General features: G+C 46.3%; 1 protein-coding gene and 1 long non-coding RNA gene across 6 annotated transcripts in view; one reads left to right on the top strand and one right to left on the bottom strand.

Moving 5' to 3' along the window:
- LOC107264938 (homeobox protein homothorax) overlaps nucleotides 1-25,526 on the bottom strand; it is a 293,194-nt gene that overhangs the window by 259,957 nt on the left and 7,711 nt on the right. For 3 of the 4 annotated variants that reach the window (XM_015733762.2, XM_015733764.2, XM_015733763.2), the window contains exons 3-5: nucleotides 21,635-21,776; nucleotides 13,145-13,195; nucleotides 2,990-3,040 (exon numbers count right to left, since the gene is read on the bottom strand). In XM_015733762.2, coding sequence (XP_015589248.1) covers nucleotides 2,990-3,040; nucleotides 13,145-13,195; nucleotides 21,635-21,776 — 244 coding nt within the window. The remainder of the gene's footprint in view (nucleotides 1-2,989; nucleotides 3,041-13,144; nucleotides 13,196-21,634; nucleotides 21,777-25,526) is intronic. The other variant, XM_025082094.1, reaches the window with a different exon arrangement.
- On the top strand, nucleotides 2,439-3,573 carry LOC112493932. Of its 2 annotated transcripts, none has more exons than XR_003058923.1 (3): nucleotides 2,439-2,532; nucleotides 2,624-2,888; nucleotides 2,966-3,573. It is a non-coding gene; the product is annotated as an uncharacterized LOC112493932 (long non-coding RNA). The 2 variants fall into 2 exon arrangements; XR_003058924.1 differs by having other exon boundaries at nucleotides 2,952-3,052.

Here is a 25,526-nt window from a genome sequence, read left to right as displayed (position 1 = left end):
GGGGGGGGGAAGGCACACAGTGCATTGTGCACTGCAATTTTTTGCGATGGAATTAGCTGAAAATTTTGGTAAACGTATACGAGCCGTGGGGAACTTTCTCTTTTTTTCCTTCCCCTTCATTCGCTCGTTCTTTCTCTTTTTTTTCTTCTTCTTCCAGTGATGCTCTGCCTCCAGCTCGAAAGGCAAACGGCAAAGAATGGATGATCCAGGGTATGTAAAAAAGCGGGGAACCCCATTTATGACACAATGGGTTTCTTTGAAGCCGAAGGTAATGAAGGTTTGGGGGTTGTCTGCTTCGGTCTCTGCTCGATTCTCAACCTGACCACCCTTACAGCACGCACAGGTATGTACCGGGTGTCCAATCCAGTTCGTGTATCTACCTACCACTCTGCCCGGCAGACCCACATAGAACCATAGATACGTTTTCGGAGACCCTGGTGACTTTTGTCCTTGCCAGTTTCTACCTTGGGACATGTCTCTTTGTATAGATGAGAATCCGTTCCAGGTATCGGGATAGCTGCGTCCCCAAAAATTTCTGCCCTGAATCTCCAAAGAGTTTTGGGATAGACTTTACCCGGGATAAAATCCAAGGACCCACGGTAGACTGTGGCAATGCCATAAGGAATCCAGAACGCGTAGATCTAGGATCGGCTTTCGCGCTCCTCATTATATTCCTAAACCACGAAACTATAGACAGACCGGGAAGGTTAGAACCAGTTTCCGATCTGTTCGCCAAGAGAAGGGAGAACCGAATCCTGCGTACCAGTATGAATCCCGTTGGCATGTACGCCGCGCGCCATAATACCCCATAAGAAATTTACCACTCTAGCCGGCGGATGGCCACGGCACATAGATGCTGCCCTGCCCAGACCAAGCCGAAGACCAACCTTCCAACGTCCGTTGTGCCGCAAAACGTAATTATGCTAATACGCGATTGGCTCAAAAATGTTAAATGCACGGAGAGCCACCGCGGGCTACGAGCACCCCATTGGTCGGGGCACATCCAGGTATTTATGGAATCCCCTTCGTCTCGCTTCCATACATTCCACGCCGTCCACGTCGATGGACTCGGCCCCGAACGGAACGTTTCAATCTCCTTACAGATGGATGGATACTCGACGCGCGTCAAATTAAAAATGGTTCTCGTGCCTCTCTGAGGTCACGCAGCGGGTGCCAATGTTCCGAGAGAGCCACTGTTATTATATGTAGATATGTGTAACGATCGTGGAAGCGTCGAAGGAGCAGCTAAAGATGGCCGCTTTGAAAGGCCACGCTAAAACACGTATGCAAAGCATCCTGGGGCCCGAGCAACATCGTATCCCAGCCATAGTTTAGACTTCACCGCGGACAAAACTTACGACCAGAGTCCCGCCGGGGCTATCTGGACCCATAATATAATCGCCGTAAATGAGGAAAATTGCTATAAAATTGCATGATAAACCGGGCTGACCGGTAGCGTGGAGAGGGACGGCAGGTCCTCCCCTGTGTGCGAGCCAATGGCCGGCGCTCCTGGTGCCGCCACGTCAGCTGCCATTTCGATGGAAATGCGATGGATGTCCGGTATTTTGTATGATAAAATATCGTCGTAAAGAAAGTATCGCCTCCTACCCAACCCCATTGCCTTCACCGAGCAGCCAGATTCCTCTTCGAAGGAAGAAATCCCTGTACCAAATTTCAACGTCACGAGACACCGTCTCCCCCACCAGTTTCGTCACGCTCACGCTCGACTCTTCGAGGCTCGTATCGCCCCGGAAGAGCGCGTACGTATGACGAGAAAGGATGGAAAGATCAAAAGATCAAAAGATCGGATACCGACGGACACGTGGAGAAGAATTATTTGCACGAGCTCCACGTGAGCACACAGGCACGTATACCACGCACTCGTAAGTCACGTAACGCGCCTAATTCAGTAAATCAGGTTAACACGAGATAAGACTTTTTTGTTCCTCTCTTTCAAGAAATTGTATAGTCGCCGCGGCGTTTTTAATAAACGCGACGCGATAATTAGACGCTGGCGGAAGCGGCCGTCGTAAAGAAAAAGTGTTCCAAGGGGTCGCGCGCGCGGTCCTTCGCCACGGGATTCTTTGCGAAACCTCGTTAGAATACGAGAGGACCAGAGTCGTCACGCTAACGGCTACACCACCCTTAGGGATCACTTAGAAACCACCCTCCTATCATCTGGCAAATAAAAGCACGACGTTATCGCCACGTCTTAGAAGCCTAACATAAATGGTAACAAACGTACGAGAGGTCGATCGAAACAAGGAAAAAAAAAAAAAAAAAAAATTTTAAAAAAAAAAAAAAAAAAAAAAAAAAAAAAAAAAAAAAAAAAAAAAAAAAAATGAAATAATGTAAGGGAATAGAAGAAAAAAAAAAGCGCGAAAAAACGACACTTGGAAAATTTTTTAACCTAGAAAAAAAAAACGAAAGAACCCTCAAGACGGCGCCCGCTTCGCGTTCTCGTTTCGACACGCTGCCTTCGCCATTGTCGCTCGAAAGGAAAGCTTCGTTTCCATGACACTGAAGTCGCGGGTAACAGACTAGCGATGTTACAAACCAAACCACCGGACTTAGGTAATGTCCGTTCTTACCGTCCATTGGATGACTAAATCACTCCACTTAGGCTCGACTATGGGTCTAACTACATGTACCAATATTTGAGCGTACCAAGCTTTCACTACAATTACGGAAAATTGGCCAGTTATAAGAGTTGATCTCGAGTGCGAAAGAGAGCTGCAGATCGCACTACCTGAGGTACCAGACTCTATTTGCCTGAGGTGCTCATCCACCCCCCAGTACCAAGGCTTCCAAAGTGATCGATAGCCTCAGGAGAAAAGCAAGGTAATCGGACACAAACCGCGGCTGAGGTACCGAAAGAGGTTAGGAAGGTATGGATATGGCTGTCTACCAGTTATCTGTTCTCGAATTTCGTGCTAATGTAGAATAATAAGACGTGGCAATTAAGAGGGATCAGGAATGCGTCACTCACCTTTTCAAGCTCGAGGAGGTGAAACCGGAGGACTTGAATCGCTTGAACCATCTGAAACACAAGAGAGCAGAGAAATAAGATAAATTCGCCGTGATGATGCTGCGACGAGAGAGGACGAAGTCACTGGCGAGGAGTCGAGTAGGAAATGACGACGTGAAGAAGGAACTAGGAATTGAGAAGTCATAAGAGGGAACGAGGAACACGAACCAGACACGACGCACACTTCTGCCCTGCAGCAATGTCTACTGCCCGACAGACGCGAATTCGGCTTTTTCATATATACGCACTTACGTATAGCTCATTCATTTATTCTCATATTTATCCGTCGACCCGATTGGCGCGGATTAACAGGAATTAATTGCATTTGCATTCGCTAATTGCATATCTCGAATCTCGCGCTTGGAATGTCATCCCTTGCTTCATTCAAGTATGCATACCTATTATGGACATAAAGAAATCCCAAGGTGTAGATACGGTGCGTGATTTTTAATTTCAATAATAACGACCAGCGCTATTTTCAACGAGGAATCGTACATTCTTACTGATTACACGTATCGATACGAAATTCTGCAAGGTGAAAACGATCAAACTACATACACCCTCCGAATGACTCCCTATTAATTTTGCGAATCATTAATTGTGACTTTTCACCCATAGCTCCCATCTCTCTCCCTCTCCCCCCTCTCGCTCCCAATCACTCTCGAGACTCTCTCTCTCTCTCTTTCAAGTCTCGAGCTACTCTCCATGAGCAACATGCAACTTCTCCGCGCAAGAACGAGTCATCGGAGTAGACGCATCGGGTTACTGAAAATTACTCGCATAATTTCACGATTTGCACTGACGTTAATGCACCGGAGCACGCTCTCCCCGAGCGAGCCGAGGTCCTCTTTTCTGTGCCTCACCAAGCAGCAGGTACCCCCTCAGGCCCCCTGCTCCCCCCCCCCATACGCAGCCATTCAATTAGGGAAAGCAGCAATCTTAATTGTTAATTAACATTATATTTATGCAATTATGGTCCATTATGATTCCAGTTCGCCGATAACCGAGCGAGTGCGATGAGTGCCCCTTAGATAGCAACGCGAAAGCCTGCCTTCCCGCAAGCACCGTGTAACTACACCACACTGGATCCCATAAAACTACCTTGTACGACCACCATGACTCCACCGCCATCCCATAGATACGCGCAAGTTGGAACTACACGAGACTCAAATTTGGACAGCCATCAGGCCTTATGACCACGTGAAACTTGATTCCTCGATGGTCTTTAAATATCTCAAAAACATCAGGATTAATTGGATATGTTACCAAAAAAATGTTCAAATCTCAGACTCTCGTCGACTCGAGCCATATGACGACACAGTCGATCACATTATACTGATGCGAGAACCAGTCAAGTGTTGGCAGAGAAGAACGAATCACACTCGTCCAAGTATTTTACGAGAGATGGTATCGTGTATCGCATAGCGCGTATAGAAGACGACGAGTATTCACGAGGATGAGGATGAAGACGAGGATGAAGATGGTGTGAGGAGGTTTTTCATGGTTTCGAGTCCCGCACAATGTCTCCTCTATGCGGGGACCCACTCTCGAAGCTTGGGCCTCTTTTCTCTCTTCTCTCACAAGGGTCTCACACACCGTGGGCATGTCTCACACGTCGAGAAGGCGCGGGTCAATTGGTGTTTTGCCACGATCGCTCATCGCGTGATATTAATTAACTCGGTCGAGTAAAAAGAAGAGTAAAAGAAATAAGAGCGTCGAGTCGAGGGGGGGTGCAGGGGAGGAAAAAAAAAGCAAGAAAGAAAGGAGAAAAAGAAAACGGGAGAAAAGTCAGGAAGGCGCTGTAGTATAAAAAGAAGCCGGGAGATGGTGTTATTTATAAGGGCCCCGGGTAATAGGGACTGGGGGCCCCCGTGTACTTCTCGTCTGATTGGTGAGATACTCCAGAGCTGCGCAGAAGCACGCGTTCTCGAATGCGCATGAACGTATCGGCAGACAATCGTCGTGTTCGACGCCTGATATCAATTAGTTCCATTAACAATATCGGAGGTACAAGGAGAAAGAGAAGAAAGTGTCCTAGAGGGTTTTCCGGGAAGAGAACGAGATAAAGATAAAGTGTCACTCTCTCTTTAAAAGTCATGACGTAACACCAGGTATACCTGGCGTAGATGTATGTGTACCATACCGGTGCACACCTGCAATTAACAACTGTGAAACGGTTTGACGTGAAAGTAAAATTGAGTATAAAGAAATATTTTCCTAGCGAATGCACTCCTGCAGATGACCACAGCAATTAACGAGTGGTACTAATCCCTCTCTACGATTAACAACAGCGACGTACCGCGACTGACTTATGGTCCTTTTATGCTAAACCATGAACCGCGCTATCTACAACGACGGGACCGGCATAGGTAGCATTAACCACAATTTCCAGCCGCTCGACGACCTACGACGTCGTAAATCCTTACACGTTGGGGCTGCAAACGGGGAACCGATACTAAACAGAAATATGGATAATACTCGCGCAAATAAGTGGAATGACGTAAAAACGTCTTTGACTACTTGCAAGAGCCCGAACCGTGCTTCGAATGCGGAAGAAGATATATAGCCGGTTTTTATATCGTTTAACGCGTATACATTCAAAATCCTGCACGGCATAATTTCACTACACTTGTTTCAATTTACAGAACAGTCATACTATATAGGTACATGACATAATATGAAGCGGCGGGGTATTTTTAAAAAAAAAAAACAGCTGCTCATGCGTTATGCGTGTGTATTACCCCAATCAAGAGACCCGACGAGGCTCTCAAGAAATGCGGCTAACACAAGCCGATAGCCTGGAACGAGCCTAACGAGTCGATCTTAATTGTATTGATTATTAGCGTCACTAAGACGAAAGGATGTACTGGACCGATTGAATGCACGTTCTTATCAAGGGACCTTGATTTACGAGGATGCACTTTGTCTTTACGAACGTGCATCGTAATCAACGTCGTCAATAATTGACCTCAAGCAACTTCGTCTCCTTATCATCGCAACAAGAAGAATCGGTATGTCGGAGCGCGACGAACAATTTTTCATTTCCCTATTAATTTTCAAACATTCAAACCTGAAGGATCATCCCCCATTTATTTTCTTCATACAGATAATAACAAACCCTGTGCCCTCGTTGCACTTCTCTCGCGCCACCTTCACTCGGATAAAGAAGGAAACTGGTGTTATGGCTGCCAGGGCTGTGTAAGCAAACGGCGGTTTATCTCGGGCTGGCCAACCCCCTCGCAAGACACTCAGACGACAATATTTAAATATTGTTAAACGGTGTCATACTTATGTACGGCAAGCACTCAGGTCGGAGCCCACCGTTCGTTGAGTATACAACGACTCGGGGACAAATATTGTCCACTGGATGTAGATACACCGCGAAAAAAAAAATATGAAAAAGTACCAAAGAGAACGGAGAGAGAGAGAGAGAGAGAGAGAGAGAGAGAGAGAGAGAGAGAGAGAGAAGCAGTATACACCTAGATAATACACGATCCCACCCATAAGTCGCTGAGTGGGTTATTCATATTCTATGTTTTAGTAAGAGATTCGAGCACGATAACCAGTCCCAGTGAATATAAGAGTCTTTAAGAGGAACCCTTCAGAGGGATAACCTACCAATTAAAAGAGATGGACATGAGTTTCCCAGGGAGGATTCGTAGCTCGACGTTCCCCTTATCTAAGCAAATAGACAAGAAGTAAAACATTCTCACAACCACCGAAGTACCATGAAGGAGCTAGAACACTGAGAACGAGCCGAGAATCCGTGCGCGTCGACATCGAGGAGAAAGTCAAAGAAAGAGGAATTCCAACGAAAATAAGCGGTATAGTATATGGACACTAGCATTCGTAATCCTTTCTATAATCACCATGGTGTCCCGAGATCTCCCATCTATCGATGGTGCATAATACGGGCACTAACAAACAATTTTATATATTAAGATGATAGCGCGCGTCAAGGCACGGGCCATCAAACAGCGATCCTCTGTCTTAATAGCTGGAGATTTATAGTCCCAGCCGGGGACTCAACTGCGAGCTACGACAGAGGACTGAGCCTAACCTCAGCCAGAGCCCACGGTTAGTTCAGCACTCGTGAGGGAAAGGAGCGAAAGAGAGGAAGCCTATTACGCACGAGAGTCCAAGAGGCAGAGAGTCGAGAGTCGTGTATGAGAGAGAGAGAGAGAGAGAGAGAGAAGCTGTTCCGTACGAATAGCGCGCGGTGTGGTCGACTCGCGCGAATCGGACACATGCGTGTATGCGCTTTACTGCACCTGCATTTTTGCGAATATTTTCGGCGACATTAACGTCTTAACGAGCGCCATAACAAGCCCAAAAGAAGGAGCGTGTCTCCTCTTTTTTTTTTTTTTTCCCATGCGGCAGCACGGGGCGACATAAACCGAATGCGAACGGCCGGGCGCAGTTACACTCGCGGTGGCAGTAGCCGACCACTAAAAGTGTCTTAGTTGGAAATTACACGTGATCCTCGTCGAATCGGCTCTTAAAATCCTGGCTTATTAATTTCTTATGGTTTCGGTATACGACCCATGCATATCAGCCGAAGCACGACACGTGAATCGTAATATCGCGAAGAACGTTTATAGCACGAGACATATGCTTACAGTACGGGGAATATCTGACGCAAGGACTATAAAGGTAAACTCAAGAATTCTGGAATCAACTGGACAAGGGGGATGTGACGTTACCGGAAGCTTAGAACCATAGACACGACTGAATTGCAAGGTCGCGAGAATCTCTTGTCGCGCGTAAGAACGGGGAGACCACCCGAGTAGCCATGGTGTTCGGCAGCCCTCTGTTACATTATACTTTACACATTCACCTTGGCTCTCTCGTTCTTTGGCTCCTTCCTTCTCTCTGCTACGTTCCTTCTTGCCAAAGAGGCCTTCCCCCCCCCTCCAACCCCTCAACCCCTTCTCACTGACTCTTTCACTCCTTCCTCTTCGCTATACGCCATCACCATCATCACCATCACCACCATCACCACCAACCATCACGGTGCGGTAGCTCATTGCCGCCGACTCTCGGCCTGCCAGGCGGCTCGGCTTTATTTCTAATTCAAAAACCGAGCAAAAGGAACGCCGCGAGATCTGGAATATACTATTACACCACGTCGAGAGACGGGACACCAGGCGTGGGTGTGCGTAAGAGAGAGAAAGAGAGAGAGATATATATTCCTCGTGTACATTCTCAACATCCAGTAACAAACCGAACGACCACTAGGATCTTGTTCAGGACGGATGTGATGCGTGGAGAAACAAGGAATACGTGTTCCTCGATTTAACCCTGAAGTGGTCTAACGTTCATGGGTGTATGACCGGCGTGTCTATAATTTTCATTAATTAAAATAAAATTCGTCGAAAGGTGCTGGATATATTGACACGATTGGACAGTATTGTATTGAATTACCTTTCGTCACAGACACGTTGGAAGCTGAAGCGAATCCGAGTTTGAAGTAAAAAAAGGCCGATGGAAGTTGTGGCAGGTGATCACACTTCAGCTGTAGGGTGAATACATTATGTAGAAGGCTTTCGAGTGCAGGACTAGTTGTATAGCTTCAGGATATACGTGGACGGATCGCGTGCTCGGATGCAGCAGCCACGCGTGCACCCAATGGATATCATCCCTTGGATGGACCTATGGCAGACTCTGGATAACTTTTATTCCAGCCACTTTCGTGCCAACTTTCTCGCTAGTTTTATATCGATTATATCTATCGTCGAGTCTGCGCCGATCGTCAAATAATTAATATTGATCCCGCTGGATCTAAACGTTCAGGCATTGAAATTCTCTATGCGTACCACTTGCTTACTTTCGCGTACACTATTCGTAGATTCTAATTGAAAATATATGCATATGTATTTAGCAAAATATCGTCAAGCATGTTTACCCAGTTTAATTCGATCGATGATTCCTAGAAAATAATCCACGTCATGTCACGCGAATATCATCGTGTTCAGCTATACGCGCCTGTATTAGCCATACATATACTGTATGTACCAGCACAGAGGACTCTGAAGACCGAGGATTTTTCAAAGGTAAAACCGGCAATTAGCATCTCATTGACTCATTTCTTACATATGCTAATAATGTATTATTTAAGCGCGTGTCTCTGGTCCCTGTCCCTTTTCCTTCTTTTTCTATAGTCTCATGCGCACCAACCAATGCAAACTTCCACGCTAACATCCGAAGCGTCTCCGCTTTCCGCTGTCTTTCCTAACCTCGATCCCTGCAACCGGTCCCGGCCCTCGTTCCCTTTACGATTATGCGGATGTCCACGTAGACGACTCGTGAGTACGTCCTAGTGCCATAATCTATCCGCCCACGAAACTGTCGCCTGGAGCTCAGTACCTACTCCTCGTGACACGAAACAATTCGAAAAGTCTCCGAGGCTGTGGAAACTCCTACGCGAGATCAGATTGACTCTCGAGATCTCATCCTCTGCGTGGATATCGATGACGCAACGAAGTAATACGTTATACGAGAATACACGTATAGCGAAGGAAACCTAACCGATGGGTAGGACAGCCGCCTCGTTAAAACAAGTTCGAGCTACTTTCACTGTTTTTTAATCGAGAAAAAAAGTACAATATAAAAAGATACCTCAGGACCGACTGCAAGGACGTGGACGTCTCACAAGGTGAGATATTTAATAAACCTGTGGACATGGTGCGTCAACTATTCCTGGTTGGCAACAGAATGCATTATAATGTAGCTTAAATTATTTCTGCATGAAATTTGTGTATCTGGGGAAACCGTCGATCTCCATCGTGTTCATGGAAAATATAGCGGAAGCATATAAACAATCGGCGTCACAGGCATTTAAGGGCTAAACTGAAACTTTCAGTCGTTCGCGCCTATGGTATGCAGGATATACGCAAGGTGCGTGTAGGGACTGTACCCTAATTTTAAGCATTAATCGATTCCTAGTCCAATCAGTTATCCCCGTAGAAAAACATCGGCTTCGATGAGCAAATCATTTGTGACTCTTGGCCCGTGCATTAATATACCCTTTGCAAGCCCTAAAAGTCACTGTCCCACTGTCCAATTTTAACGGGATCGTCATTGGAATTTGCCAGCCTCAAAATATCCACTGGGTCAAGATGAATAAACGGGAAGTAAAGTGTTATCTTAGGGCCCCTAATAAATCTAATTGAATCTGAACAATAAGTCGATGAAAGTGAGGAACGTATCAACCCCAATGGGGATGCTAGTCTCATTTCGCACCGCCACTGAACAAGTACAATGCATCCACTTTGTTGTTCTGCGAGACATACTGTTTGGACTGAGGGTTCCGACTGTGCAATGTTTGTTGTTGCATTGCGCAAGAGTCAAAGGGCCGGCAAAATCCACGCAAAGGGATCACGCAGCTTTAGACAGAATAAAAAGGAAAACCTCGACTGAAAATGAACGACTGACACATGCGAAGAAAGCGAGCGTTTACCGTACACAAAATGCAAGTTTCGCAACACTCTCCGGCCCTTCTCGTACCACGGTTGGGTTCTGCTGGGTACTATACCTATATAGCCTCGGACCCAAATATAACAGCTGCCCAAATTTTCTGGCACTTCGATCCCTTTCAAGTATACTCGCCCGGGCGTAAAGAAAACCGTAGGGAATGCCAAAGCTACATATATATATATATAAACTGTAGACTTAAGTTACTTCTAAGCGTCTATAATAGCGTCACCAGGTAGAACTGACAACGATGGTGAATATTTTTACGAATAAGAATCGTTTAGATCGAATAGGTATAAGAGTGGTGGTAGATTATAAGCTATAGTACCGGTACATGAAAAGAAGCTGTGCCCGTGTGTGTACATGCACGTATATAAATATATATATATATATATATATATATATTTATAGATAAGCACTTCGGAAGTGCTGCGGGCAATTCCACTCAAAGCGAGGACTTTTCCGTTCTGCGAAATTATCGACAAAAACCAGAGAGCCGACGGGGGAAAGAGAAAAGGCACGTGAGCAAAAACCAAGAGCGTTACGTGCCTCTTCTTTACGATAGAAGTTCATTGCTCGTAGATTGCAATTGGCCACAGCCGTAATGAAGCCACGCCGACCGACGCCGATACCATCGCCAACGCGTCGTGCGTGGTGCGAGACGTTGGCCATGGAGCGAGCTGTCCCGAGAGAGCATAACTATCGGCATCCTCGTATGTCTAGCCGAAATTTTTATCCCCTGGGAATAAGGCACTTAACTTTCGAGATTTATACTACTGGGTAACACCTGCCCATCCACTTTTTGCAAATAACTCAGTGGCGATTGCGCTAACGGTACGAAAAAAAAAAAGATACTAGGAATGAAATAAAATGAAATGAGAAAGAGCGAGAGAGAGAGAGAGAGAGAGAGAGAGAGAGAGAGAGAGAATATTTTCATTCCATGGCCGATCTTGTTCAGCGTCGGGACATAGTTCTCGAGACGCCGTGCCACCTCAGGAAAATTCCCCCTTTTACAATTTAGATGCTCGCCGTTTTTCTCTACCTTTACCTGCTCAAGCATTTATACGATGCGGATGCATAATGCAAACCGAATGGGGCACGGATGCTCGCGAGCATCGGCGGCGCACTACATAATATTGCGCTTTTTATTTCTTCTTTTATTCCTGCTTTTATCTGCTGCGGACGCACCTCTTGCCGCGAGGCCGCGTAGCCCAGCAGTGGTCACAGCGAAGGAATCGATGGTGCAGTAATATACCGTGTTATCACAGACAAATACTCATGACCTTAGGACGACACCGTGATCCCTGGATACACGATATTACGTTCACATTGCCAGAGAAATTACTAATGGTGAAATGAAAGGAAAAAAGCTAATGCTCATTCTAAACTGCACAGTGTTGCCAAACTGCACTGTTTATCAGGAGTTTTCTGAAGTCAGGACGCATTTGTGATATTTAAAAAATTACAAATCCTGACCTACAGTCCACTCTGCGCAAGGCTGAATCTACTGGCAATACATTCAAGTCCGATAACCTTGTGTATTGGCTTGAGTAAATTTTTTTAATTTTTTCAAAAAATTCATAAAAATTGGATCATTCGACCGAAAAATGAAATGTAATTCGCGCGCAAGGAGTCGCAGTTGTTCAATGTATATTGGCAATGATTAAGCAGTCATCCAGATCCGATGGTCTCTTGAACGTGCTGTGTTTGTTGGTTACTCTTGAAGTGGCTTGTACGCGAGGTACCTCTGCCTAAAAGTGTGTACCGCAGACCCATACCTCCTGTGCCATCGTGCTGGCTAAGTAAACGCAGCGCTATTGGAACATTTAGAGAGTTGCATGGACGATGACGATTACGATGGTAATGACGATGAGCGGTTCAGGGCCTTGGGGATAAAGAAAAGTTAAGAACTTGAGGAAAAGGGGCGACGGGAAATTAGAGCATTCGAGATGGAAACCAAAGAAAGAGGGTGAGAAGATATATCGAAAAGAAAAAGGAGCCGAGTAAGAAAGAGAGAGAAGAAAGAAAAAGAAATCCGCAATGGCGCCGGTCAAGATTCTCAAGAGGGGAGACTCGCGTTTCTTCTTGGGTAGCACGGCGGTCGGAAGAAGAAGAAGACCAAGGTAGGTATTTAAAAAGGCCATTTCTCTTTTTTATCTTGATCGGAGCGAGAAGAGTGGTGGGATTGTTTGAAATATTTCTTCCCCGAGAGTTTTGAAGGTCCACCGGGAGCGCAGTGGGTAATACTTCTTCCCACCTCGAAACCCTCTGAAATAGGTAAAGGAAGGATAGGGTGGGGCTTATGCGGAGGCGGAAGGACGAGAATGGTAGCCAAGCTCTAATTACCTTGCTTAAGGTGGTACGGGGGAACTTAGGCAAATTATTTCCTGCTACTGTCGTTGGGAGGGAATGTATTACGAATTAGCTTCTCTGGTGAAGGAAAGGGAGGATCTCGTCAGACCACGATGCTCGTACGACGATGAGGCCCAAAATCAGTTGAATCGTGGGGTCTCGCGAGTCCGGAAGAAATTGAGCGATTAGATAAGGGAAGAGAGAATGGGCACTGTGCTTAGGTAACGGAATGAGCGGCTCCCGACATTGTTTAAACAGCGTATATACGGTATGTAAATGGGCATTACTCACCAGCGAGTCCACCTCCGGGTCTGCTATGTAGTACGGCTTCTCTTGTCTGATCTGTAACGCATACACCAAGACACACGTTTTAATAATTAAATTCTACGGTAATTGCCGGTATATTAAGAATATACGTCAGACGATCCTATCGTTGCTCCCTAACACAATAAGCGATTCATTCGCGTGCCTAATTGGAAGCACGTTTAATTCCTTAAACAAAAAAAAAGAAAGAAAGAAAAAAAAAACAGAATTTTAAAAACCGTGAAAATCTCACGGTTCGTTTTCGATGTAACGAATTTTCGGGGCCCCAAAAGCGTAAGTACCTGAAAGGATATTCCTATTGAAGATGCGTACATAAGCGCCGTGTTATTCATGAGACTGAATACGAAATAGGAACGCGAGCAATGTCTATCCGGCAATGTAGTAATGAATGTATGAATGAAAGTAATGAAGGTGTCTCCGCGACGCTATAGAAAAATACTGTCAACCTCGTACGAGGTGGGGGACTTGGGTTCTTGTACGATCAGGGCCGCGTGTTTTTCGACAGTCCCCGAGCGACCGTAGCGCCACACAGGTAGACGTCCCTATTACAAATTGTAAGCAGCCCGTTCTTCGTGCTTCCACGACAACTGGAAAATATCAGTGAGATCCTTTTTCGGCCGAATCGTTCTCTACTTTTTATTTCACCTCCTTCGTCGATCCCGTAAAAACGTCCTTAAAGCAACAAGAAATTCAACGGCAATTTCACGTAGATATGCGGTCACGGAGACAAGAGAGGAGATACGCGCCACTCTTTTTTTTTTTTGGGCATCTATCAAAAGTACGAAGAGATATTCGGTATCCTGACCACGATTTTCAAATCCAACCGATCATCGAGTCTCCGCGAGATGGCATTAGAGGGCAGAGGAATAAGAGAGAGAGAGAGAGAGAAGAAAGGAGTCCGAGAGAAGTGGAATAAAGGAGGAAGGCCAAAGAGGCCCGAAGAGGCCGGGAGAGGATCCGCCAAAATAAACGGTACACGTTACAAACCGTAGTGCGCCCGCGTAACTCAGCCTCGCGGTAAAAATATTATGTGATAATATTTAGAGAATGGTTTCATTCCGCCTTGACGGTGTCTGCTGTTGCGCTCTGGCCTCTACGTGTAAAGGGGATCGGCCGGCATTGCGCTCACGTTGTGTGAGCGATCTGGCTGAGAGATATACGAAGCAGCTGCTGGAGGCTGCTTGCTGCTTCCCTTTACTCTTTTACCTCTTTGCCATCAGCCCTCTCAAACCTCGCCGCACCCCTTTATGGCCCACAAAATGTCCCTGCTTCTCACCCCTTACCTATCCCCCTTCATCCCTATTCCAGTTTACTCTACAGTACCTATAGATATATACCTATGCCTGCGTGTACACCTATCCTTGCAAATACCTATTATACACGTGGATGTATAATATAGCACAGCAATACCAAGATCAAATATTTCCTAGAGAAACTTCCCTTACGTTGTACGTAGCTACAGGAATGTCTGTACGTATCGCTTGGTACGTAACGCGCTAGCGATTCCTATCTTTCCCGACCCCTGACAGTGCGTATCATATTTATTTCGTGCAGATCCTACGAATTTAAATGATCGAGGAATAAAAGTAAACTGGAGGTGAATGCTTCGGTAAGGCCGTGTTCCTAATAAGGCCAATTACATTTAATTCACAGTCGACCGGCCCCATTGGGAACGTGACCTTATTTGGCCCTGTTACCATACCTCGGAGATATTTCAATTGTTATTAAGAAAGGCAAGAGCCTTATAAATCCACATAACGAAAAGGCGCATCTTCACGGTAAGGACTCAGAAGACCGTGTCGTATCGTGCCGATCCTTACACTTTTATTCTAGATATAATTAATTAAATCTCGTCTTCCTCTCCCGCATTCACTTATCTATGTATATACCTACGCAGACACATGGCCGTACAGCACGAACGGAAACGTAAATCCGCAGTCTTGCAGAATATAGGAATCATTAAAGTAAATGATTTGCCGGAGCCGACTAAGAATTTTTATACTACCTGGATAATTCGAGAGTTCGGGCAGTTTCATTTTGGATTGCGCACACTTTACGACAACGGAGGATGCGACGAGGAGAGAGAGAGAGTCTCTATTTAAAAGTATGAAAAACCCAACAAAGGGTACTTTACCCTCGCTCGGTAAAGTCACCGACGAGAATTGGGACTGTGGCAAAACAATGGAGGTTATTCTCTCGAAAGATTGAGAGAGCGTTCATTCTCCGGGGGCCTCAAGTCCCCAATGAACTATCGTTGACTTTCCCCGAAGACCTTGACTTTGTATAGCGCTGTAAAATAATCCCTTTGGGCCCGGCTCCACCACGGACTATTACGTCTCACTGTGAGTCCCATGAAAATGCACGTTGCGAGGATGCACCTATTGACCGTGGGCCTTGCGACAACAATTCACTGTCGAACTGAGAGAAGCATTCGCGGCATATCTAAATTACATTTTTTCTCGATAAAGAATTAACTTTGACCTCTGATGAATTAGGACAAGTTCCGAATCCATCCTACGCATTGAAATTTTTACTCGGGTCATAACGCGAGATATATCCAATTCTGATATATATCAAATGAAATTTTTGTTAACTTTCACCGGTGACAAAAAAGGAAAGCGTATACCTAGACGCGCGGATTACACTTCGATAAATAAGAAACACAATAATTCATAGCTTGGAGGATTAGCACGTTATCCTGGTAATACAGAGTCTTATGACTTTTGTGATAGTTTTTTTATGTACCGCCATGCTTCTCGCACGCCACATTCCTTCTTGCATTACCACGATGTAACGTTTATACCCCTAATCACTGAAGCGCGAAACCTGATTAATACCATCGGATTGAAACGCGTTGCAAGAAAGTCTTCTGGTGCCCCAATAAGGGCAAAAAAAGAAAATCGTCGAATCCACGTTACATTGCCGGACGTATGGTAGGTGATTTCTGAGTTTCTGGATAACAAAAACAAAATCTAAACTAAATTGGGAAGTACGCACGAGACATTTGAAACGCGTAGAAATTCACTTTATACCGACACTAGGGACAATCAGGTGGCACGTGGTGCGAGGGTAGAAAATAAAGTCGCTTAAACCACGTGTGTTTACATTAACTCCTCGTTGACGTTGACGTCACTATATTTATAAATATAACCGATCGTCGGTCGCTCTGTATATCTCGAAAAACGCCTCCGCTTGTATAGCAAATCGTTAAAAAAAAATAATTTCAATCATAACTCGAAGATTTTTTTTAAATTTATCCAGCTTCAATACCACCACGGTTCGAGTGCACGAAACGAGCCAACGTCTTGGAGTCGCACAAATACTTGTGTACCTTTTATTGGCGCAAGAGCGTGTTCCCGCAATTTTACAACCGTCAGGTTACAACACTCGTCGAAAGGGACACGCATTTACTGTTTACGACGGGGTCCCTTCACTAATTTTCAGGCCAACAGAAAGAAAACTCTCTATATGTAAATACTGGAGAAATGCAGAAAAACGTGTTCTCGAAAATTCTCGTAGCTCGATAGAAAATTGCATATGCAAATGTCACAAGATGCAACTGCATCGATATTGTGGCGCATACATTTCGAGGTCAGGTAACACGTGGACATGAGATACATATACCGCGGAACACATTATTCAGTCCGTCAGTGCGGGCCAACATTTTACGAGGGTTTAATGCCCCGAGGTGCATACTAATTGCACTAATAAATCCCCGGCCGGGGGATTACGAGAAGTCTCCGGTTCGGGATAGGGAAGCGACGATGCTGCTGTGCGAGAGTGTGCCTACGCGAATAGGAGATCGACACGACGAAATTCAAGTGAAGGATCATTAGCGAGTCATGTCCAGTACCGCAAAAAAAGTGCATTTAGTAGATAATATCCGTTTATTTTGCATTCGAGTAGATATGAAAAAAAAAAGCTAGTTAAACCGACGCCATAATGATTTCGCAATCGCGCATCGGCCATGAAGTGGGTTGCGTGAGTTCTGTAGAGAGAGAGAGAGAGAGAGAGAGAGAAAAGAGGGAAGAAGGAAAAAAAAGGAATCGGTGGAAAATAAAGGCGCAACAATGCGAGCGCTCACTGCGGGATACTTTGTACCCGGGGTCGATGAGGCATCAGAGAGAAGTAGGGCCCATGGGGCCCAATGCCGTCTACGGGACCCGTAGAGCGCGCAGTGCCAGGGATAACGGTGGGTCCATTGAATAGATCAATTTACAATGGCACAAAATGAGCAGCACTCTCTCCGTCTCTTTCTTGCGCTCTGCAGTTCTCGTCGTCTCGCTTCCCCCTGCCGCAACCAAGCGATAGGTCCCTTCTTCTTTCCGTCGCAAGGGGCCCGACCGAACTGAGCGTGCATGTGGCCCAGGCCGGTTGCGAGTTGGAAGCGTGTGCGCCAGCAGAACGAGCACACACCAGAGGAACCCAGCGAGTGAGCGAGTGAGCGAGTGAGAGGGAGCACAGCCAACACGCGTGAACGGCCACGGACGTGCATAATGCAGAATAATCCGTCCCAGCGTGCGCCCGCTCGCGGCCCTTTGTTGTCACGGCTATCTCCATGGAACTATCGAACACCGGTGGCTTAGTGCCTCGAAAACGCCCGCAAGAGGATTGTCACCTGCTTATCTAACGTCTCTCCCACCGTTCATTTTGGCAGAGCGTGGCCCTTGCTCGGAGCGACTCTGGACCCTTTCGTTTAACACCGGAAACGAAGACAAGAACCGGCGCGAGAATCAAAGAAAATTCTAAATTTTCACTGAAATGACAATGTTGTATGAATGGCTCAGGAACTTTGAAATACTATGTTCAAGATTAAATCTTGATTTTCATTGTACCCATCAGAGTACCTGTTTTACCTCGCTCTGAGACAATGGACCACTCTCGGTACCCATGGATTGGCGCAATGCCTCATTATACTCTCCAGCCAATGGCAGTTGTTAATCTCATTATAACAGTGGCGACCTTCTCTTTCGCAATCGACAAAGTAGCTGGATGATGATTGTCGGCGGAGCGTTAAGTCCCCTTCGAAAGAGCCTAGTTACAATTAAACAATACAGCTGGCCATAAATGTGGGGGAGAGAGGGAGAGGGAGAGGGGGGGAGAGAGAGAAAGAGAGCCCAGTTTAGGAATCGTGCGTTCCACCATATCTATATCCATTACGCGTCCACCAGTAAGAGCAACGTGACCACAAAGGCACTGTACATAATACCTATACTAATATAATAGAAACCCAGAAACCCAAACTTGTATACTTGACTGGAGTGACCGTATCGGGTCCGTGGGTTCACGTTGAGCGTGCTTAGAGGATTCGAAACTGTGTAGAAAGATGAGAAAGAGAGGCCAAAGAAAAAGAGAGATCCTACAGTCCAACCACGTTAACTGTCCACTCTCTCGCTATTAGGATGCAAACGACGGAAGAGGCCAGGACACCAAAAAAAAAAAAAGGAGGCAACACAAAATGACCAAACCCACACGCTCCCGACCGTTCCGACGAGAATCCATTTCCAGGGAGATTTCACGCATTCAGCATGGGCACCACCGTAAACTCAGCCAATAGAAAAGTAAAAGGGTAAAGCAATCGAATAGATCTCTCCAATTTAACCTGCCATGTACATCTCACGAATTACCAAAGTCTAAATCCGAACAGACAGCACTGACCGTATTGCTGATTGGCAATTTGCACTGGAATTGGCCGCAAATCGCCAAAGTATTTTTTTTTTCTTTTCCAACAATTATATAAATTCTATATATACTCTTGTTGTTCTCCATCTCCATAAATACCGTCTCCACCAACAATGACTCTGTCTCCGTCCATCTCTCTCTTACATACGCACACATGACGTTTCAAATACCTATACACAACGTACAGTCCAGCACGCTTGGCCCACTCTATTCCACTCTACTCCTGTTTTCAAACCTTTCACGGATTTTGAGTATAGTGCGGCCCACGTATATCTAAACGTTAAGGCCGGTCGCCCACCTTACCTTATCCTATCCAACGCTATGGCTTAACTCTTATCGTTATCTCGTCCTAGTGCTACTCGAAGCCACAGCTACCGTGTTAACGGTGCGTTGTATTTTTTCTCTCTCCTCGCAGTAGAATTCCCAACGAGTTCACTACTCAAAGTCCTCACGAACGAATATACCTATAAGCGAGATCTCTATGAAAAATAAAAATAAAAAAAAAAGACAAGAGAAATAAGTTAAACTGCGCGAACAATTGGCGAGAGACGCTTATTGAACGCGCGGGTGTGCGTTATGGTACGATAACGAGAAATTAGGAATGCACAGAAAAAAAGAAAAAAAAGAAAAACATTCAAAGCAGTCGCGTCGTCGTGATAAATAACTAGTATAGACGAGGTTTATCGTGTCCGCGGTATTATCATCGATACCTAACCGCTATTACAATTGTTACGTACGTAAAACACGCCTGTCGCACACATGCTTTTTCTAAACGTTCTATGTCCCCGCACAAACCTATCAAATGAAATGATTGAAGAATGGCTGAAATTAGCTATGCAACGAGCGCGCGCTGCCAACTGATAATCGGATTCGTAAAAATCTAACAGTCCGGCCGAGCACCGGGCTTCGAGTATTCAGGATATGAGGACTGAATAAATATCGACCAGACGATATTTTACAACAGCCTGTACAGCTTTTCGCATTAGCGGCGCGGCCGTGGACGTTAGAAAAAGAGCGTCCCCGTACGACCAGACAAGTTCACCCCCGCCTAGTCATTTACCCTGTACAATTTCTTCCGGCGTAATTGCAAATCAATATGACGCCAGTGTTTGCCGGACGACTACGATAACATCTTTGTTCTCGTGACACGACGACAATTACCTACTTTTTTTTTTTTTTTCACCGACTCGCATATATCTCTACCTCGTATACCTATCAATTTCTCAGCGCGAGCTCACCAACCTCCATTTGTATTTCACGTGTCCCGACGACGGTCCGCCCGTCGTTGAGCGACGTCCGATTAGTAGCACCTTCTCATCCCCATATGTCTTGAGCACTCGGTACCGTCTGTGTGCGCATGCGCGTTACGATGGTCTCAGCGCGGTCGAACCGCAGGTACTTCCTACTTCGGCAAACGTAAAGAAAAATAGAATCGAGAGAACTGTGGCGGAGCAGAAGCGAAAGTCAAGACAGCGCATTAACGTTTACAACTAATCATATCGGATCCCACCGTGTTTCCGCGGATCCACTCAAAAAACGAATTCGTGCGTTTTGGGTAAATCGATCGCGCTCTCGTGCTAATCCTCTCGAAGGAATGTAGACGAGACCGGCGGCAGAATGGTGCATTTTGCCCAAGGTCCAAATCGCCTCTCAGCGTGCGCTCGGCTTGGGTTACCGCCATTCGTGTCCTTGGGGAATGCCTCGAGACGCAGAGCGTAGAAACCCGAACATCTTCTGGCTGAATACTCGGTAGGGCGTGTATACAAGTAGCGTCACAATTTTATGCAGCAAACCCAAAATAAGCCCCAATATGGGTAAAATTCCCTGTGGATTTTTACCGACAAATACCCACTACTCATTTTCACACTGTTCCAGCACTGCTTATCCCATTTTTCCATCTATATTCCTACATCCTTTCGCGCCGTCTCACCGACACAAGGAGACGCGCGCGCACAGCGTTCACGCATTACTATTCGTCCAATGAGATACCTAGCGGAAAGGTTAAAGTTAGAGAGAGAGAGGGGGGAGAGAGAGAGGGGGAGAGAGAGAGAGAGAGAGAGAGAGAGAGAGAGAGAGAGAGGATAAAATCGTCTCGCCTCCTCCTCCGCAGCCAGACGCATAGTACTACTGACAAATATTTTTACGGGTCCCGGAGGCGATTTTATGGAAGCAAGAGAAAGAAAGAAAGGAGTAAAGGACCTGCGGGTAAAAGGAAGGAATTACGATAAATCTCGGACGGGAGGCCATATAGGTAAAAGACGAGAGCGTTAGCCGCAATGGAGCACCGGGTAGGATTTAATTATAGCGCGTAACGTGTCCATCGGTAAGTCCTTTTTTGCTGAGATCCCGATGCCAGAAGGTGGACGGAGGCTGGACGGATGCCTGTCGGAGGAGCAAACGAGCCAAGGAAGCGCGACGGAGATTGGTGATTCGGGGCTCGGTACAATGCATAATACTTAATTCCCGTATAAACTGTGGCTGTATCGAGAGAGAAGCCAGAATCCACGACGCCTACGTCCTCTATCTCGTTTCGCTACGATAATTAGAACCTGCGAAGGTGGAAAGTCAAAGTAAATTCGATTTCTATGCTGACCGCCCGATCGCGCATGCAAACTGATCACCCACCATCGCGCGATTCTCCACGTGTCTCCTTAATTTGTTCCACGTGACCTACTCGTTGCCCACTGTCTGTCTTTTTGATTGCACTTAAAGATCACTGCTGGTTACGTAAGTGAATAACGAACGCCGGTATGAGGATATTTTGAACTTGCTCACCTGCTTGGAGAAGACGGCGATGTCCTCGTTGAAGCTCTCCGAGGAGCAGACGTCGCCACCGGCGACACCGGGTTCTCGTGGTGTGCACGTCGCGAGCTCGCACTTCTCGAAGATTAGCGCGAGTAGCGGAAACAGGGGGTGTCTGAAAAGAAAGAGAAAATATTTCATCGATTATTATTGCTGTATTTTCACTCAAGGAGCCACGGTATAAGGGAAATCTTAGGGAACCCTATGTAAATACATTGACGACGCTTAATAAGCGCGCCTCCTGGAACGACCTCTGATGTTGCTCCGGTGGGTCCTTTTCAATTTTTTTCTTAATCCCAGTCACGGATAAATTAATATCGACGCACGGTTATTAAAGCGCCGTAACGAGGTAAACTTTAATACCGTTAACCGGGAGCCCTTCGTAATTCACCTGAACGCCGCACGAATCTCTATAGAGCGCACCGTGGTCCGAAGTAGCGAATATTCAAAATAAAATTATTTCCGAAAACACTATGCCTGAAGAAATTTCCAAGGCGCCCAATGATTTTTGGATGAAAAGTGAAAGGCAGTCCAGGTGAGAGTGACGGGGTGGAGGGGTGTAAGGCCACGGTGTATAGTGTAGTGAGCGAGGTCAGTAACGCGAGTCAAAACAAGTTTTGTGAAGCATCCGAAAAAAAAAAAAAAAAAAAAAATTGGAAGAAATAAAGAAAAGACGAGTAAAAAAAGGTAATTATCATCGAGACCCCGATACGGCGCGGGTTCGTCTTTCTTTCCTTTTTATGCGAGCGTTAGTGCCCGTAGCCCGTTAGTGCTATGAGGACGCAATTAACTTAGACAAGCGGGCACAAGAAACGAAATTCAGCGTGAAGCATTCAAACGAAAAGCACCCGGGAGATGCCTCCCTCTTGAGAATAGAGCAGCGTCTCTCGCGGTCCGACGGGAAGCGATCGGCCGTCGCGCCGGTCCGTCCCATGCTGTGGGTATTGAAGGTTAACCTAACCTAACCAAAAGACAACTTCAATGCAGAACTCAACCAAAGTTTACAGGTACGATGCCCCGGTGCAATGAGTACGGATCGAGGAACAAGTGATTGACGTGAAACACGCCGAAATCGTGTCGCTGCAACGATCGTCAATTATTTGACTGATAGTATCTGAGGAAGTAATTTTTTTCGGCATGCCTCATACACTGTATTCGGGACAAGTATGCAGGCGGTAGGATTCGCGAAATACAATCACGGGGCAGAAAGATCGTTCGTGCGATAAGATCCGTGACGAGCGTGACGTTCCGGACGGCGATGGAAACGTCCGGATCGAAGACATCCGCGTCCGGGTTCCAGTGGAATTCACTACTTTTCGACTAATCCGATTGGATACGGATCGGACGAACGTCACGCTCTATCGAGGATGCATTCGTCAATGGTTAATGGAAGTACAGGAGTTCTGGATAGATATGAACGATATTGCAGCTATGAGAGTTACCGACGGGACGAATAGTCCGCGTGCGGTAAATTCAAGATAGTCGAAAACCAAAGATCGGTCAGCAACACGGGAGTGCTCGAAATGGAGGACCAAATATATTTTTGCGATGTGTGCGCATGGTAGCGAGCGCGGCTCGCGGCGTGGCGGACATAAAACGATTCGGAACGAATTTCGACAAATTGACGTAGCGGCGCTGCTGCTGCCAGCGAACGACTGTGAATCAGGCCCCAAAGAGAGTTTGGCCCTCGTGAACAAAAAGATTCGTAACTTGGCCCTTCGTGGGCCCACTTTTCAAATAGTGATATATAGGTACAGGCATCTAGTGTGTATAGGCAACTCAAGCGGCACACCATGACCGAGCGTATAGAGGGTGTCCGAAATTCAATGCGTATTAAGACGGTCTTAATACACGATCGCGTGCGATAAAGAAGCGCACTGAAAACGATAATAAGTATTGTAAAAATTCCAAAATAAACGGTGCTGAATCTACGAGAACACAGGTCCTCCGGTACGTGACCCTTACCCTTACGCAGCGCTACTGCTGCTGGATACTGAGCGATCCTCGCTCGGGCCCGTATTTCGCTGCGTTCTCGTCCTTTTGCCAAAATAAGGCTACGCTACGTGCCATTGTATCGCCAGGTTGGTTCCAGCAGCAGCAGCAGCAGCGCGATGGATCCCGGATGATGGAGACCGGAGACAGTAAGGACGGAATGGAGCGGGAGGGAGGAACGTACGGCTGTGAAGGAGGTTGAGAGAAGGTCGTCAGGCTCGGCGCATTCGAGGACTGTGACGGAAGGTAGAGCGTGGAAAAGGCTCGTTCCCGTTTTCGCAGTTTTATACCTCGCGAAGGAGACAAGGAAAAATAAGAGTAAATTATAAAGAGGAACGCAAGAAGAGGAGGAAGAACTTTTTTCGGTGCATTAAACACCACGAATACGTTCGCACGGCTCCTTTTTGTTGCTCGTATCGTGGGGCCCGATCGGCGCCGATCCATCGGGCTCTGGTCGCCGTAATCACTTTCGAAACAGACGATTACTTTATCGGCGATCCCTATCGCGGCATCGAATGGAATCGACGAAAACACTGATTAGGGTAATTAATTAATTAGCTACGTTTTCTTCCTTTAATTAGGGCTCTTCAAGAGTCAATTACACCTTTCGCGAAGCACGGCTTGTAACCCAACTCTCTTTACGGACTGGAGATATTACCGCGTTGACACTAACGAATGTGCTTTTAATTCGTTTGGCCGATTATCGAGCCAAGTCTAAAACGATCAACCTTCTTAGTCACGTTTCACCATGTAATGAGGGTCTGTGAGCGGTAAGACTCTGCATTATTTTCTATATTTTTTTTGGTTCATTACTCGAGAGTTTATAATTTCGGAAATTTAATTTTTTTTTTTCAATACAAATATTAGCCTGTCGAACGTTTCAGGTACCGACAGAGCTACGTTACTTCTTCGTAAGGTTCGGGCACACAGTGTCACCTAGTTATATTGTAAATATAGCACAGCGAATATACTATAGGCTGCACACAGGGAGCAGTGGCTGGATGACGAGTGACGGGTGAACGAGGTGTCACGATGACGGGACCGCAGAGGTAATGATATGATTGGTCGTTGAATGTTGTTTGGGGGATGTGCTACGTGGTGCGGTTTTGCGGTTTCCGCGCTCTCGATGCAACCACCACCCATGACCTTTTGTGGAGATTCGAGAATAACTTTTGACAGCTGGAAAACAGTCCCGATAGTTCACAGGGTGCGAAAGGGGCCGAACGTCACACATCGTGAAAGAGCGAAATATATCTGTACTGAATGAGCAAACAAAACGACTAAAAAAAGAAAAACACCTCGTCAACATACATTATTAACGAAAAAGGAAAATGCGGAAATCGCTGCGTGCTATACGTATAGTGGAACGCGACATAAATACCGAACGACAATATTTCGCGAGCGCCCGGGGTACACGCACGCGAAAAAGTGAGACCAGCTGGGAAGCCATAACTTTCGTCCATTGTTTATTTGAAATATATAAAAAGTTACAGCCACGTATACCGAGCGATTTTACAGCCGGCGCTGTGTCGTACCTACAACGCATGTACGTACGCCGTCCGATTCGGCCGAATGCCGAAAAATCGGCAGCTCGTTAAAGCGAGTCAAAGTCTATCGTTGCGATCGATTCGCGTCTCGTCCATCGACTGCAAACTCAAAAGGTGGTCACTTGGACAGGAGATGAAACCTCGAAGGAGTTCAGTGACGCAAAAGTACGTGTGGAAGGTAGGCCGAAAGGTACAGTCATAGGCAGTCACGGAACGATTCCTCGAGAGCGCGGTAGCACCCTCGAAAAAGGCTGATAGCGCAATCTTGGCGCCGCAAACACAGATTAGTAGAAGCGGCAGCAGGGCCCCCCCCCCCCCCCCCCCCC

Source organism: Cephus cinctus, unplaced genomic scaffold (assembly GCF_000341935.2).
Source record: "Cephus cinctus unplaced genomic scaffold, Ccin1 Ccin1_scaffold0204, whole genome shotgun sequence".
Lineage (NCBI taxonomy): Eukaryota > Metazoa > Arthropoda > Insecta > Hymenoptera > Cephidae > Cephus > Cephus cinctus.
Note: the sequence above shows the minus strand (reverse complement) of the source record. Positions and strands in the feature narration are given on the sequence as shown.